The sequence below is a fragment of the Nanorana parkeri genome, unplaced genomic scaffold (assembly GCF_000935625.1).
Source record: "Nanorana parkeri isolate BGI_ZX_2015 unplaced genomic scaffold, ASM93562v1 scaffold1330, whole genome shotgun sequence".
Classification (NCBI taxonomy): domain Eukaryota; kingdom Metazoa; phylum Chordata; class Amphibia; order Anura; family Dicroglossidae; genus Nanorana; species Nanorana parkeri.
In genome coordinates this window covers 314,684-328,638 of record NW_017307598.1, presented here as the reverse complement: position 1 = coordinate 328,638, position 13,955 = coordinate 314,684, and the positions used below count along the sequence as shown (strand labels likewise).

Here is a 13,955-nt window from a genome sequence, read left to right as displayed (position 1 = left end):
CCCCTCTGCCAATCCCTCCACTGGCTTCCATCCCCCACCCCCCTCTGCCAATCCCTCCGCTGGCTTCCAATACCCCAAAGAATAAAATTCAAAATATTAACAACCGCTTACAAAGCCATCCACAACTCTGCCCTCGGATATATTTCCAACCTTGTCTCGAAGTATCACCCTAACCGTCCCATCCACTCCTCCCAAGACCTCCTGCTTTCCGGCTCCCTCATCTACTCCTCCCATACTCGCCTCCAGGACTTCTCACGAGTCTACCCCATTCTTTGGAACTCCTTACCCCAACCTGTCCATCTAACTCCCACTCTGACTGCCTTTAGGCGATCACTAAAGACTCATCTCTTCAGGGAAGCCTATCCCACCTCAACCTAACCGCTCAACCATCACGTTCTCAAACAATTCATCCCCACACAGCTATATCCTCATGTATCACTTGCCACTCCCTTTTTTAGATTGTAAGCCCTCAGGGGCAGGGCCCTCCTTACCAAAGAAAATATAGATTTGTTTTTGCCTCTATTATTATTATTATTATTATACAGGATTTATATAGCGCCAATAGTTTGCACAGCGCTTTACAATATAAGGAAGACATTACAGTCACAATTCAAGACAAGATGGTAAGGAGAGCCCTGCCCCTGAGGGCTTACAATCTAAAAACTCTATTCACACGAATGTTCGCAGAGATTCGCAGGGCGAATGGCTCTGTAAATTGTTTATAAATAGACCCCTTACTTTATAAGCAGATACATAGCAATTGTATTGTATACAGACTGTATTTTCCCATCCTTATTGTATGTTCATATTTTCCTCCTAGATGGTGCAATCTTAATCTCCTATATAGGATTGGAATCTAAGTTGAATGGCAGTGCTTTTGGGGCATTAGGAGAAGACAACCCTGAAGACAGTGAGAAGATCAATTCCCCCATCATAAGTGGAGCCATCACCAGTCCCAATACAGCCAACCTGGAACCCCCGGTGGCCTTCCACCTGAGACAGCTAACGGTCAGTACAAAAGACTCAGACTAGTTCATTTATACCCGTGCTGTATATCAAGTATCGCCCCTCCCATTGGAGCATCACCAAGCATATTGGCAGGTATCACTATAACTAGAATAGCACTTGTCCCAACAATTTGGGTCTTTTTTGTTTAGTTACACAAATTATTCTTCATGTGTCATTTTGGTGCCCAAAAAATTTTGTTTTGGTGTATTACGGCATAAATTTGTTTTGGTGGCATAATAGATACTTACCATATCCTCCCTCATAGGATGTCCCACCTTCCTTTATCTTACAATGTGTGTTCTGGGATTTGGAGCTGAAGATTTGGTCAAGCCGTGGATGTGAGACCCAGAAGTCTGACAGAGTGAACAGTAGTTTCTGCGTATGCAACCACCTGTCCACCTTCGCTGTCCTCATGGCACCCAGTTACAATGTCACCTTGAAGTGGGGGGGATATATTACAATAACACCAGGAAGTGGGGGGATATATTACAATGACACCTGGAAGTGGGGGGGGGGGATATATTGGGCAGCAAGTGAACATTTTGTCCCTGAAGTTAATGTGTTGGAAGCAGAAAAAATGGACGAGTGTGAGGATTTGAGTGACTTTGAAAAGGGTCAAATTGTGGGATGTTCCCAGTCTGCAGTGGTCAGGACCTGCTAAAAGTGGTTCAAGGAAGGAAAACCGGTCAACCGGTGACAGGATCATGGGTGGCCCAGGCTCATTGTTGCATGTGAGGAGCGAAGGCTGGCCCATGGAGTCCAATCCAATAGAAGAGCTACTGCAGGTCAAATATCTGAAAGAAAGTTAGTGCTGGTTCCTATAAAAAGGTGTCTGAATACACAGTACATTGTAGTTCTTTGTGTATGAGGCTGTGAAGCTGCTGACCCGTGTCCACCGCCAAAAGTACCTACAATGGACACATAAGCATCATAACTGGACCACACAGCAATGGAAGAAGGTGGCCTTGTAGGCGGGGTTCACTCTTGGGGTGTTGCGTGTGTGTTCCCTTTGGGTTGGCTGTGTAACCCCGTGTATGCAACCCGAAACCAGGCACCCCACGGTCAGGGGCCAACGGCTCTGGCCTCGTGCAAACACTCCCACACCTGTAGTACTGCGCACACACGGCCTCATGGCTTCAACCGCCTCTGCGGTCTTCGGCGCTTCCTCCCCCTTAGGGAGAAAGGCCACCATGAACGGCACCCTGTGTCGGGCATAGCCCCTTTGCACACCTACCCTCCTCTGGATGGTTACAGCCACGATACAGTCCAACATCACCCTCCTGTAGAACCTTCTCAGAGGTTGGAGGGAGAAAAACCAGTCCACACAGATAGTCTTTTCTTGGTTTTACTTAAAGGTATTAACAGAACAAAGCATACGTTCAGCCACCCCCGAATGGGATGACGGCACAGTTCTTGATAGTTGCATGGTGATACAAATCAGAGAGAGAGAGGTACAGCCCAGGTGCAGCCCAGAGTCCACAACTTACTTCGGCCAGAGGCCCACTGGCAAATATTGTTAGTCTTACAGCTTCTCATTATTCTCCGGAATCCCATCCTTGTCAGTCCTAGCACGGTGGGTTTCCCCCTGTGGGGAAACTAGGGAATCTTTGTAGCTCTACATAGTCCTAGGCCTGGTCCTGTCATTCCCATGGACCAGCCTATGTTTAAGAAACAGTCTCCCTCCGGAGACTCTGCATACAGTCTTTGACTTCTGCTCTCCTGTACTGCTCAGCACAACTCTCCTCTCTTCCCCTCTCGGGCGCCCCCTATAAATCAACTCTCCTGGGACACAGAGTCTCCCCAGGCCAGAGCTGCATCTATCTCCAGGGCCCCATGGGGGCATCTAGTGGCCATTGGCCGTACTGCACCTACCTACATTCTGGTCTGATGAATCATGTGGATGGCCGGGTGCGTGTGTGTCACTTACCTGGGGAAGAGATGGCACCAGGATGCACTCTGGGAAGAAGACGAGCCCGCGGAGGCAGTGTGATGCTTTGGGTAATGTTCTGCTGGGAAACATCGGGTCCGGCCATTCATGTGGATGTTACTGTGACACGTATCACCGACCTAAACATTGTTGCTGACCAAGTCCACCCCCTTCATGGAAACTGTACTCCCTGATGGCAGTGACCTCTTTCAGCAGGATAATGCACCCTGCCACACTGCACACATGGTTGAAGAATGGTTTGAGGGACACAACAATGTGGTGATGACATCTGTGGGATGTGCTGGAAAAACAAGTTCGATCCATGGAGGCCTCACCTAACAACTTACAGGACTTAAAGGGACAATAAAGTCACAAATCCCCCCCCCCCCCCCCTATGCTGCTTTAAGGACTCACCTTAAATGATGCCTCTTGATTTGATCATCTTCTTCCTTCCACTTAAATTCAGCAATCCCTCCAGCGCTGGTGCCAGTTTCTAATCCAGTGCAGACTCCTACAAATTCTCCAGATCTCAATCCAATCGATCATCTGTGGGATGTGCTGGAAAAACAAGTCTGATCCATGGAGGCCGATCACCTCACAACTTACAGGACTAGGAGGATCTGCTACTGACGGCTTGGTGTCTGATACCACAGCACACCTTCAGAGGTCTACTTAATATTAGGCGGTTATAATGTTATGGCTGAGCGGTGAATTATTCTAGTTGCAATAAATATAATGATTTGAAGATTAGCTGCTAGTAGAAGAACACTCAATATGCAACCCTCCGCCTTTATTCTGAAGAACTGTTGGGATATTAAGCAATATGTCATCAGGAAATATATCTGCTCCCATGTACATGTATTATTAAAAACATATATCTAGAAACAATGTTTTTAAAAAAAATGAACGCACCCCGATAATAATAACAACAATATATTTAAAACGCAACACATTTGGGCTGATTTACTTAAATACCTTCCATGCCCAGTGGAAGGTCCGTTGTTTTGCTAGTCCCCTGTCCGCCACCAACACAAATAACTTAAAAAAACTATTTGTAAACCAACAAAATACCCCCCCCCCAAAAAAACTATCTACCTCGGTCTAGCCCCCAACTCTTCCAGGAGCCGAGGGGGATGTACTGTACCTCCCGCCAGAACTGGAAGCTTGAAAGTTCTGCCCCATAGCAAGAGTGCATTCTCATGGGATTTCGAGCACACAGCTATCTCAAGGCACAGCGGTGAGGCACGGTGATGCCACCATTGCCTCCTGGAAGTGTTGGAGACTGGGACTGAGTTACAAAGTGTTTTTTCCGGGTGATCTGTTTGTGTACGAATGGCTTTTGATTGGGGGAAGAGGCGGCAGGGGGTCGGCAAAAAAAGCAGACCTTCCGTTTGGCATGGTAAGTCCAAGGAACCAAGAGTCATCTCCAGGTGGACAACCCCTTGAACTTTTCCTTCATCTCATCTACAGGTGGACTATGGCTTAGTTCTGATCTCTCGTATTGGCCTGAGCGTGTCCCTCGTCTGTCTCTGCCTGTCACTTCTCACCTTCCTCCTGTGCCGGTCTATAAGAAGCGCTCACACCTCCGTCCTGACAGCTCTGTGCGTGTGTCTCTTCATTGGGCAGTTGTTGGCTTTGTTCGGCCTGCATCAGACTGGGTATAAGGTAAATGTGTGTTCCCTGATACCTAACCTTTCACAAACCCCAGCAACAGACAAATGAATAAACAGAAGACCTTCCAGTAACACACTTCCTGTTCTAGAGTCACAACGCTCACTCACTGCACTTTATCTACGAGGAGCGGCTTTGTCACCCTAGTCTGCTCTACTGATTTGGACTACAAACACCTCCTCCTGTCCATATCGCCTTTAACATGGAAGAGGAGTTTTGTTGTTCACATAATATAACTGGAAAGGCCGATAACATTGTTTGAGATTTCAGTTCATTTCAGCGCCCAGAAGGTTACACTGGACACTGGATTGGTAGAAGGCTCAACAGAAATGTTTTAACAGGACCATAGAACACCTCCCCTTCTCCCTATCTCTATTACATGGGGGTGTGGTGTGATCTTCAGCTCAAAATTCCGATACCAAGTCAAACTCATTTTCTTGCACTGCCTATATTTAAAAAAATATATTTAATGTTTTATTAATGAAAAATGAGCTTCATTAAAGGGAAATTCCACTTTCCCAGGAAAATTTATGAAAATTGATTTACCCCCACCAATCTGCCCCCTCTACATCCCCACCCCCTCCCAGGGGCATACCTGTCCACGATCCACCACTTCGTACACAGGTTTGCCGCCCTGCGGTATGTACTTTACATTTCTCTCACATATGGCGAGCACTCATTGGTCAGCATGGTGCTCAGGGCAGCTGTCAGAAATTTTGGGGCCCCTTACACGGCTTTAGGCCGCCCCCCCGCGCTGCTGGACACGGGCTTAGTGACGCGCTGAACACAGGGCTTAGTGACGCGCTGGACACAGGACCCACCTGAGAGTGACCCTGCACAGCCCATCTGAGACTGACTATGGTGGGCTCTGAAGGGGTCTCAGGTGGGCTGGTCAGGGCTGCATCCCTCCCCTCCCTCCTTTCCTTCCTTCCTTCCTTCCTAGCTCCTCTTACCTGCACACGTGGCCTCGTCTGCCGCCAGACAGGCCAGAAGTGACGTCACTTCCGGCCAGTCCGACATCAGACGAGCAGCATCGCTGATGGGGCCCCAGCTTGTCTCGAAGCCGCTGGAGCGGCAATGCTGGGGCCCTGCGCTGCTAGGGCCAGGCCTCCGCCTGCTCGCCCTTCACCGTCGGCCGATAGTCATGTAAGGGACCCGGTCGGGCTCCCAGGCTGCCCGGTCCCCTTACATGAGTATCGGCCGTACCCCCCTGATGGCTGCCCTGACGGTGCTAGTAAATAGGCCACATAACCACTTACAATCTTTCTATGCATATTATGATTCAAACAACCAATCAGATGACTTGAGATTCTGCGCTAACACAAATACATGTCTGAGGTTTTGGTGGTCAAAAAGCTTCTCAAGCATGAAAATCATTCTACACAAAGGGATTGTGGGCCTAACTACTGTGTTTGTACTCTTCCACCTCCCCCCATCCCGTGTGTGTCTCAGGTCCTGTGCGGCGTGATTGCCGGTCTCCTCCAGTTCTCCTTCCTCTGTGCCTTCTGCTGGATGTCTCTGGAGAGCGCCCTACTCTTCATGACGGTCCGGAACCTGCAGGCCATGAACTACCTGACGTCTCAACGCTCCCTTTTCCCGTATATGTGTATAGCCGGGTTTGGAATTCCTCTCATCATCATTATCGTCTCTGCAGCTATGCGGCCGGATGGATATGGAACAGAAAAATAGTAAGTTGTGTATGACTAAAAGAGTCTAAAAACAGACTAATCCCCATTTCTAATGACCTTCCAATTCACCCGTCCTGGTGTACTGAATCTCTCTTATTTTCCTGCAGTTCTCCTTCTGTCCAATGTTTCATCATCCCAAGATTAACTTCTCTGTGTAATAGCGAAAATAACCTTCACCCCATCAAATGAGTCTGTTACCCCTTTCTGCTCTATTTACACTTAAACACTTTTCCTCGCTACGCCATTTACTCTTCCCAAGATTCTGCTCTCTTTGCCAGTTGCACTTCCTGATACTGTCTCTCCACCATTGACTCCTGACGTTCTCCGCTATCCGACAATTACCCTTTCCATTGATTCTGCTCTCTCCACTAATTTCCCTTCCCAAGATCCTCCTCTCTCCACTACTTCATTTTCCTGAGATCCTCCTCTCTTCACTGATTACCCTTCCTGAGATCCTCCTCTCTTCACTGATTACCCTTCCTGAGATTCTCCTCTCTTCACTGATTACCCTTCCTGAGATTCTCCTCTTTTCACTAATTACCATTCCTGAGATTCTCCTCTCTTCAGTGATTACCCTTCCTGAGATTCTCCTCTCTTCCTCAATTATCTGTCCTGAGATTCTTCTCTCTTCACTGATTACCCTTCCTGACATTCTCGTCTCTTCACCAATTACCATTCCTGACATTCTCGTCTCTTCACCAATTACCATTCCTGACATTCTCCTGTCTTCACCAATTACCTGTCCTGAGATTCTCCTCTCTTCACTGATTACCCTTCCTGAGATTCTTCTCTCTTCCCCAATTACCATTCCTGAGATTCTCCTCTCTTCACCGATTACCCTTTCTGCTCAGTGTCTGCAACCCCCCTCTGCCGATCCCTGCACTGGCTTCCAATAGCCCAAAGGATAAAATTCAAAATATTAACAACCACTTACAAAGCCATCCACAACTCTGCCCCCGGATATATCTCCAACCTGGTCTCAAAGTATCACCCCAACCGCCCCCTCCGCTCATCCCATGACCTCCTGCTTTCCAGCTCCCTCATCAACTCCTCCCATGCTCGCCTCCAGGACTTCTCTAGAGTCTCTCCTATCCTCTGGAACTCTCTACTCCAACCTGTCCATCAATCTCACACTCTGACTGCCTAAGACTCATCTCTTCAGTCATCCCCACACAGCTCCCTCCTCATGTATCACTGGCCCCTCCCTCTTAGATTGTAAGCCCTCAGGGGCAGGGCCCTCCTTACCGTCTTGTATTGAATTGTATTGTAACTGTAATGTCTTCCTTATATTGTAAAGCGCTGTGCAAACTGTTGGCGCTATATAAATCCCATATAATAATAATAATAATTCCTGAGATGCTCCTTTTTTCAGAGGTTAGCCTTCCCAAGGTTCTCTCTCTCTCTACTAATTACCCTTCCTGAGATTCTTCTATCTTCATCGATTACCCTAACACAAGATTATCTTCTCTCCATGAATTAACCTTCCTGAGATTCTCCTTTCTCTACTAATTAATTTTCTTGAGATTCTCCTCTCTTTACCAACCACCCTTCCCACAATGTCCTCTCTGTTCACCCATCGTGTTTCCTAAGATACTTCCCTCTTCTTCAGGAATCTTCTCTGAGATTCATTTCTTCACAACCTTCCCGAGGTTCTTCTTCCAAGGAATACTCTTCCTGAGATTCTCCTCTTTGCTCTAACAGACATGCTTTACAAACAATAGACTTGCATACAGTGACATGACCCCATACCTCTGTGCTCTCTCTAGTTGTTGGCTCAGGCAGGATCTCGTCTGGAGTTTCATCGGTCCGGTTTGTGTGTTCATCACTGTGAGTATATCAGATGAGATTCCCAGTCCTGTATGCTTATGTCTAGCTCATTACATTTTGGGTCCTCGTGCACATTGAGTGGTGTCCATCTAATACGGATAAAAGCACCAAATAGAAATCAGTTCCTGTTTATGGGATGCCAACAGCCTCTGCAGACCTTCTGTGAGCGGGAGATCGAGGGGCAAGTTATCAGCTGAGTTGGAATGAATCAATCAGTGGACTGTTACACCCCCACCAGATAAGTGTTAGCACAAAGGGGAGGATTTAGGATCTAATAGAATCACACATGCTTGCAGGATGCAATTGGTGAGAGTGTCTTCTAGGTAGAAGCTCTTTCTGAAGGAGATCTGACCACTGTCCTCAATCTTTGACCAACTTTTTTTTCTCACAATGTGTTTCCTCAGATAAACTTCATTCTCTTGGTTACTACATTTGTGCTCCTCAAGAAGAAGATAGCGTCCCTCAATGCAAATGTTTCAACCTTAAAACAAACCCGGTAGGTATGACATGTACAGGTTTAATCACAATACAGATGTTTAACTAGACATGCGTGATTCGCTTCGTTCTGAATAAAAATTCCGACAAATGTTCCGAAATTCGGACATTCGGACACATTTGATTTTCCAAACCCCAATGCATCCGAATCCGAATTTACGTTTGAGAGTTTCGGATCCCGTCTGAATTTCGTTCAAAAAGGAAACTGTATCGGACGTGTGACTTTTCTGGCCAATCAGATGTGTTTTTCGGTTTAATGCCTCCGAATGGGTCATTACGGCAAAATGGGAGCCATATACAGTATATATAATGCTAAAGCTGAGGCTGCTAGACCCGAATGGCATTCGGGTTTCGAATTTCCCAATTGCATTCGGGAGCTCCTAAATGCCATTCAGGTCTGGGAGCCTCAGCTTGAGCAATATATGAAATTGGTATTGTACAGGGGTCTATGATTCAGGACACGCTGGGGATTGTAACAGCCTTTTCAGTACCTTTATGATACTGAAAGGTTAACTTGAAACTGATGACCCTTCAAACCCAACTGTGTCCTCATTCTGATACAGGAATGATGAAACCTCCACCTTTCCCTCAGCAAGCACTGCATTTATCTGTACAATAGCACTCCACAAGTTCCTGCTGATTCCCAGTCCAGACCGCTCCTCCTCCTGAAGGCCCTTCCTGCAGCTTCATGATCAGACATGTGGAAAGGACGTTCCTTCATGCCCCAGGCTCCTATGGCGGTTGCTGTCACCGCCACATTCTACACAGGAATGATCTCATCTTAAGCTGAGCTTGATAAATAGACTTACATTAAAACCCCAATTGCATACAAAGTTTATTTAGTTTTAAACAGAGTGATAAAGGATTAGAACCTACGATTTGTAGTGCCGTCTGTGTCTCTCATTGAGAATGGAAGGTTGTCACTGGGACAATATGTGAGGATAAATCATTGACCCATACGGCAATAAAGAGGACAGGTTCTAAACCTTCAGCACACATTTGTCTCGTGCTTTCACCTTTCTGCATGTTCCATTGACTCTTCTTCTCCCACAGTCTTCTGACATTCAAGGCTTTGTCCCAACTCTTCATATTGGGCTGTACCTGGATTATTGGAATCTTCCAGTTTGGGTCGGGCTCCCTGGTCATGTCCTACATCTTCACCATCTGCAACAGCCTCCAGGGATTGTACATCTTCTGTGTGCACTGCCTGCTCAACCGCCAGGTCATATGATACATTCATTTGTATACTGAACCTTCTGTCTATGGTGCTATCTCGGTTACATAACCCTAACAGTTTCCTCATGACATGTCTAGGTGATGGAAGAGTATAGAAGAGGGTTCCGTAGACTGCGGTCCAGGAGGTCAGACTCAGAAGTCACATCTGGCACTACGCTGCCCATGACCAAAAAGTCTGTAAGTTCCGACCTTCATATCTTTTACAGTAATTGGCATTCACTACAAAATAAATGCAACCAGGGTATCTAAACCCAAGAACTACTATTTGTAGAATGCTGAACCCGTCCGTGGATGTGGTGGCTGCATTTATTTTTCAGTCTTTTTCTCCCTTTTTGTCACCTGGTGATCCTGCCAGTGACACACTTCCTGTCCTAGGGTGACAATGCTTTCTCACTGCACTACACTGAGTGGCCGGATTATTATATACACTGAGTGGCTGGATTATTATATACACTGAGTGGCTGGATTATTATGACCACCTGACGTTTGTAGGCAAATTAGCTATAATTTTGCGCTGAAGTTGCTAGAGGGCCAGACCATTATAAATAGGGAAGCAGGTTGGTTACCACGACAGTAGAAGTGATTTGTTTCTGAAGATTCGGGGAAACAACGCGATTTAACAGCCTTTGAACGCGGGATGATTGTTGGCGCTCGGAGCCATGGAGCGAGTATCAGCAAAACAGCAGAATTCATTAAATGTTCAAGAGCAGCTGTTGGTAAAGTGTTTAAAGACCCGACTGTCAGCGGAAAATCTGGGTCTGAACGTGCGAATTGTGGCCGTCAGCGACTAGTCAATTTTAAATGCATCCCGAAAGGTATTTTCTCCAAGTTGCAATCAAAGAACTAAAGTGTTCTGCTTCAAGCTGCCGAGAAACAACAGACAGCATGAGTAGTGGTGGCCTCATCCTGCCATGGAACAATCTTTATATAGATCTTTTTTTAGGGATGAACGTAATTGAGTTTTAATTTCACACAAATTCCTCCAAAAATCATCATATTTTGGCAAAATGTTGCCATGCGTGCCGAATGCACTGGAGTCATTGTATAGGGAGGGCAAAATGAAGGTTTTTGGGGGTGCATTGGGATTTAAATGTGTCTTGAGGCTTACAGAAGCTCTTATTAACTTTCTCGGATCTGTTTTGTCTGCCACTTATTTGCGTCATTATTTTATATTATACAGAAAAAATGTGAAAGAAATTACATAGAAACTTGGGGGGTTATTCACTATGGATCCCAAGGATCCAGCCGTAGCTTTGGCTGATCCTTTGGCTGCCTCTGACTGAACCGAAAGGGCTGCTGTACGGGCTATTCACTGTAGCCCTCGCAGCAGCCAAAGGCAGCCGAGTGGCTCAGCCGAGCCGAAGGCATATGACAGCCGAAGCGGGGAGAACGGCCTGCATAAAGGGCCGGCCATTCTCCACGCAAATGACAGCTGGGCAGAGCCAGCCGTGATCTCATGGCTGGCTCCGCCCAGATGTAATGACAGATCAGCGTCCCCAAATCACCTGGGGACGCTGATCTGTCATTAAGCAATAAAAACTGGGCGGAGCCGGCTGTAACGTCACGGCCGGCTCCACCCAGTTGTTGTTCATTGGCCGGGACCTGCTAGAAGACTCTAGCAGGTGCCGGCCGATAGGAAAAAGTTGTAGGATGTTGGATTGGCTTAGCCGAAGTCCCTCTGCACTGCAACACTGCAGAGCATGTTCGGCTGACCGAAGGCAATCAGCCGTACTGAGCCGGAGTGAATAGCTGAATGTTGTTCGGCTCACTTCACTTCGGTTGGGTTATTTACTCGGCTGCCTTCGGCAACTTTGTGAATAACCCCCTTAGTTACAATTATTGATCAAATACAGAAAAAAAAAGGAAAAATCACAAATATATAAATATAAAGAACTACAAATTAAAAACACAAAAATATCCCAAATTCACCACCCAAATAAATGAATAAATACATATATTTTTTTTGTTAAAACAAATTTTAGCTAAAGAGCTCAATGAGCCAAATGACGTCACTAAACTTTCACCCACGGTGAAATCATTCCTGCTAAAATACATTTTGCACAAATCACTCTCAATCAATCTCTATAATCTTCTTAAACAAATGCGATTGTACTGCAGCCCATTCCTGGTGCTAAACCCCCCTCCTATGAGCTACATCCCATCCACCAATCATCACAACCCTTCCTCCTGCTGCGACCTGACAATGAGCCACTTCAGGGATATTGGCTTCACCTCTCTGGAGGCGTCAGAGCCAATGTACCCGGGAGACCAAAGCTCCATGATTGAGGAGGGGGGGGAATACTGTGACCCAATGTCCCGTGTCATGTCTGCGCTCCTAGAATTCTCACCACTGACAATAACAATAAAATGTTTTACTTTGTAGCAGAGTCAAGTCTCGGAGGTACAGAAGCTGGAAAGGAAGTCTGCGGAAAATCACTCTGAGAGCTGAAGAATTTTTCTTTTTTTTTTTGCTAAATCCCAAAATAAGTATCTGTGGACGCTGAAGAAATTTTACCTAAATTGTAAGAAGTTACCAGAAGACGGAGGACTTTGTGATCTACGAAGACATTTGGAGATTATATGTGATGGAATGGTGGACGAAGGACTGGAAACCGTTCCTTACTGGGATCAAATACACAGCTCTGCATGTAAAGGGCAACAAATCGGCTTTGGTTTATACAACACGCCTCTAAGACCTCATTCACACATGAGCATTTGGTGGCATGTTCACAAGATAACAGTCAACATGACAATACCCATTCTATTCAATGGTGCCTGTTCACACCTGACCATAGTGTCGCTTGGCCCCCTTTCCCTTACAAAATTACTTCTTTTGGTGTAGAGTCGCACAATTTTGGCCAGAATAGACTTCAATGTGATTGCCTGACAAATATCTGTAAAAAATAAATCAAGGCAACTGGACCTGCTGTATTTTTTTGTTCTTGAAGACATTTCGTTGGTCATCCGACCAGCTTTCCCAATACAGATTTTTAAAAATTAAATTTTTACAGATAAACCACCATAACCTGGATGATTGGGAACCTTCACAGACACCCGAAAAATACACGTATCCTTCCTTTTCAAGAGATTTTGCATCAATGATCTCCTCCTTCTAACTACTAGCTTTCCACCGGATACAATAAAATGCTGAAGCCTAAAACTGCCTTAAAAATGACCTAAAAATGTATTAAAAATGTAAATGTGGAAAAAATAAAAATAAAGACCGGAAAAACTCAGGAAGAGGCCACCACTCAGGTGCGAGTCCAGACAAGTGTTGGCCAAGAACTGCATAAGAACTGTACACCACATGCATATCAACACAACAGCTACTGTAAAGGGAATGTGTCACCTTTTCAATGATATTCTGATATTCACAAGTACAAGACATCAACGTGACCTAAATTATATTATTATTGTGTGTTTCTAAAGAAAAAAACATTATATGTACAATTTGTAATGAAATCTATCCATTTGGATGGCCGTAGTCACACCCGGGTCTATTCCTGCTCTGCAGTGTTGTTCAGTAAATAATGAATTGTGATTTCTTTTGCTTCTTACAAGACATTGGGGTTGAGTTTACTAATGGCGTAGAGAATGGTCACTTTGCAAAGGGAATTTTCACCCAGCTTGGTGAATGAGGTGTAACTACGTTCATTTTGACTAACAAATCGTGTGCGGGGAAGAAAATGAAAACAGGATTTTTGCTCGTACGTGATTGGGTGATTGATGTGGGCACAGCTTCTTCTCCATCACTAAGCTAAGTATACATTACCTTGGCTAGGTGAACAGTCCACATTCTTTTAGTACATCAACCGCCCTAATTCAAACTTCTCATTGAATACAATGCACCCCCCATGTGGCTGATATTTTATTCCAACCGTTTTTAAAGAGCAATCTCAGCTTGCAATGTTCTGTTTAAGGTCATGGTGGCCATATCAGTCCTTTGGGGGGGTCTACCAGCTTCTTGTAGCCTCAAGCAGCTCTGATCTACAGAGGTCTAGCAACGTGCTAAGGCAAATCTGCAGAGACCACAATCTCTGGAAAACACACACAATGGGTAACAAAAGGTATAAAGAAGAAGAAAAGTGGTCTTTGGAATGGGG

At 45.7% G+C, this 13,955-nt stretch overlaps 1 protein-coding gene across 1 annotated transcript in view; it reads left to right on the top strand.

The window, feature by feature from the left end:
• The window catches only part of LOC108797748 (adhesion G protein-coupled receptor E3-like), a 32,400-nt gene extending 20,262 nt beyond the window's left edge, over nucleotides 1-12,138 (top strand). Inside the window, exons 11-19 of the mRNA XM_018569400.1 lie at nucleotides 821-1,008; nucleotides 1,274-1,438; nucleotides 4,406-4,600; nucleotides 6,059-6,294; nucleotides 8,061-8,121; nucleotides 8,526-8,617; nucleotides 9,670-9,838; nucleotides 9,931-10,029; nucleotides 11,971-12,138. Of these exons, the coding sequence (XP_018424902.1) occupies nucleotides 821-1,008; nucleotides 1,274-1,438; nucleotides 4,406-4,600; nucleotides 6,059-6,294; nucleotides 8,061-8,121; nucleotides 8,526-8,617; nucleotides 9,670-9,838; nucleotides 9,931-10,029; nucleotides 11,971-12,138 (1,373 nt within the window). The remainder of the gene's footprint in view (nucleotides 1-820; nucleotides 1,009-1,273; nucleotides 1,439-4,405; nucleotides 4,601-6,058; nucleotides 6,295-8,060; nucleotides 8,122-8,525; nucleotides 8,618-9,669; nucleotides 9,839-9,930; nucleotides 10,030-11,970) is intronic.
• Nucleotides 12,139-13,955: the final 1,817 nt, after the last annotated feature.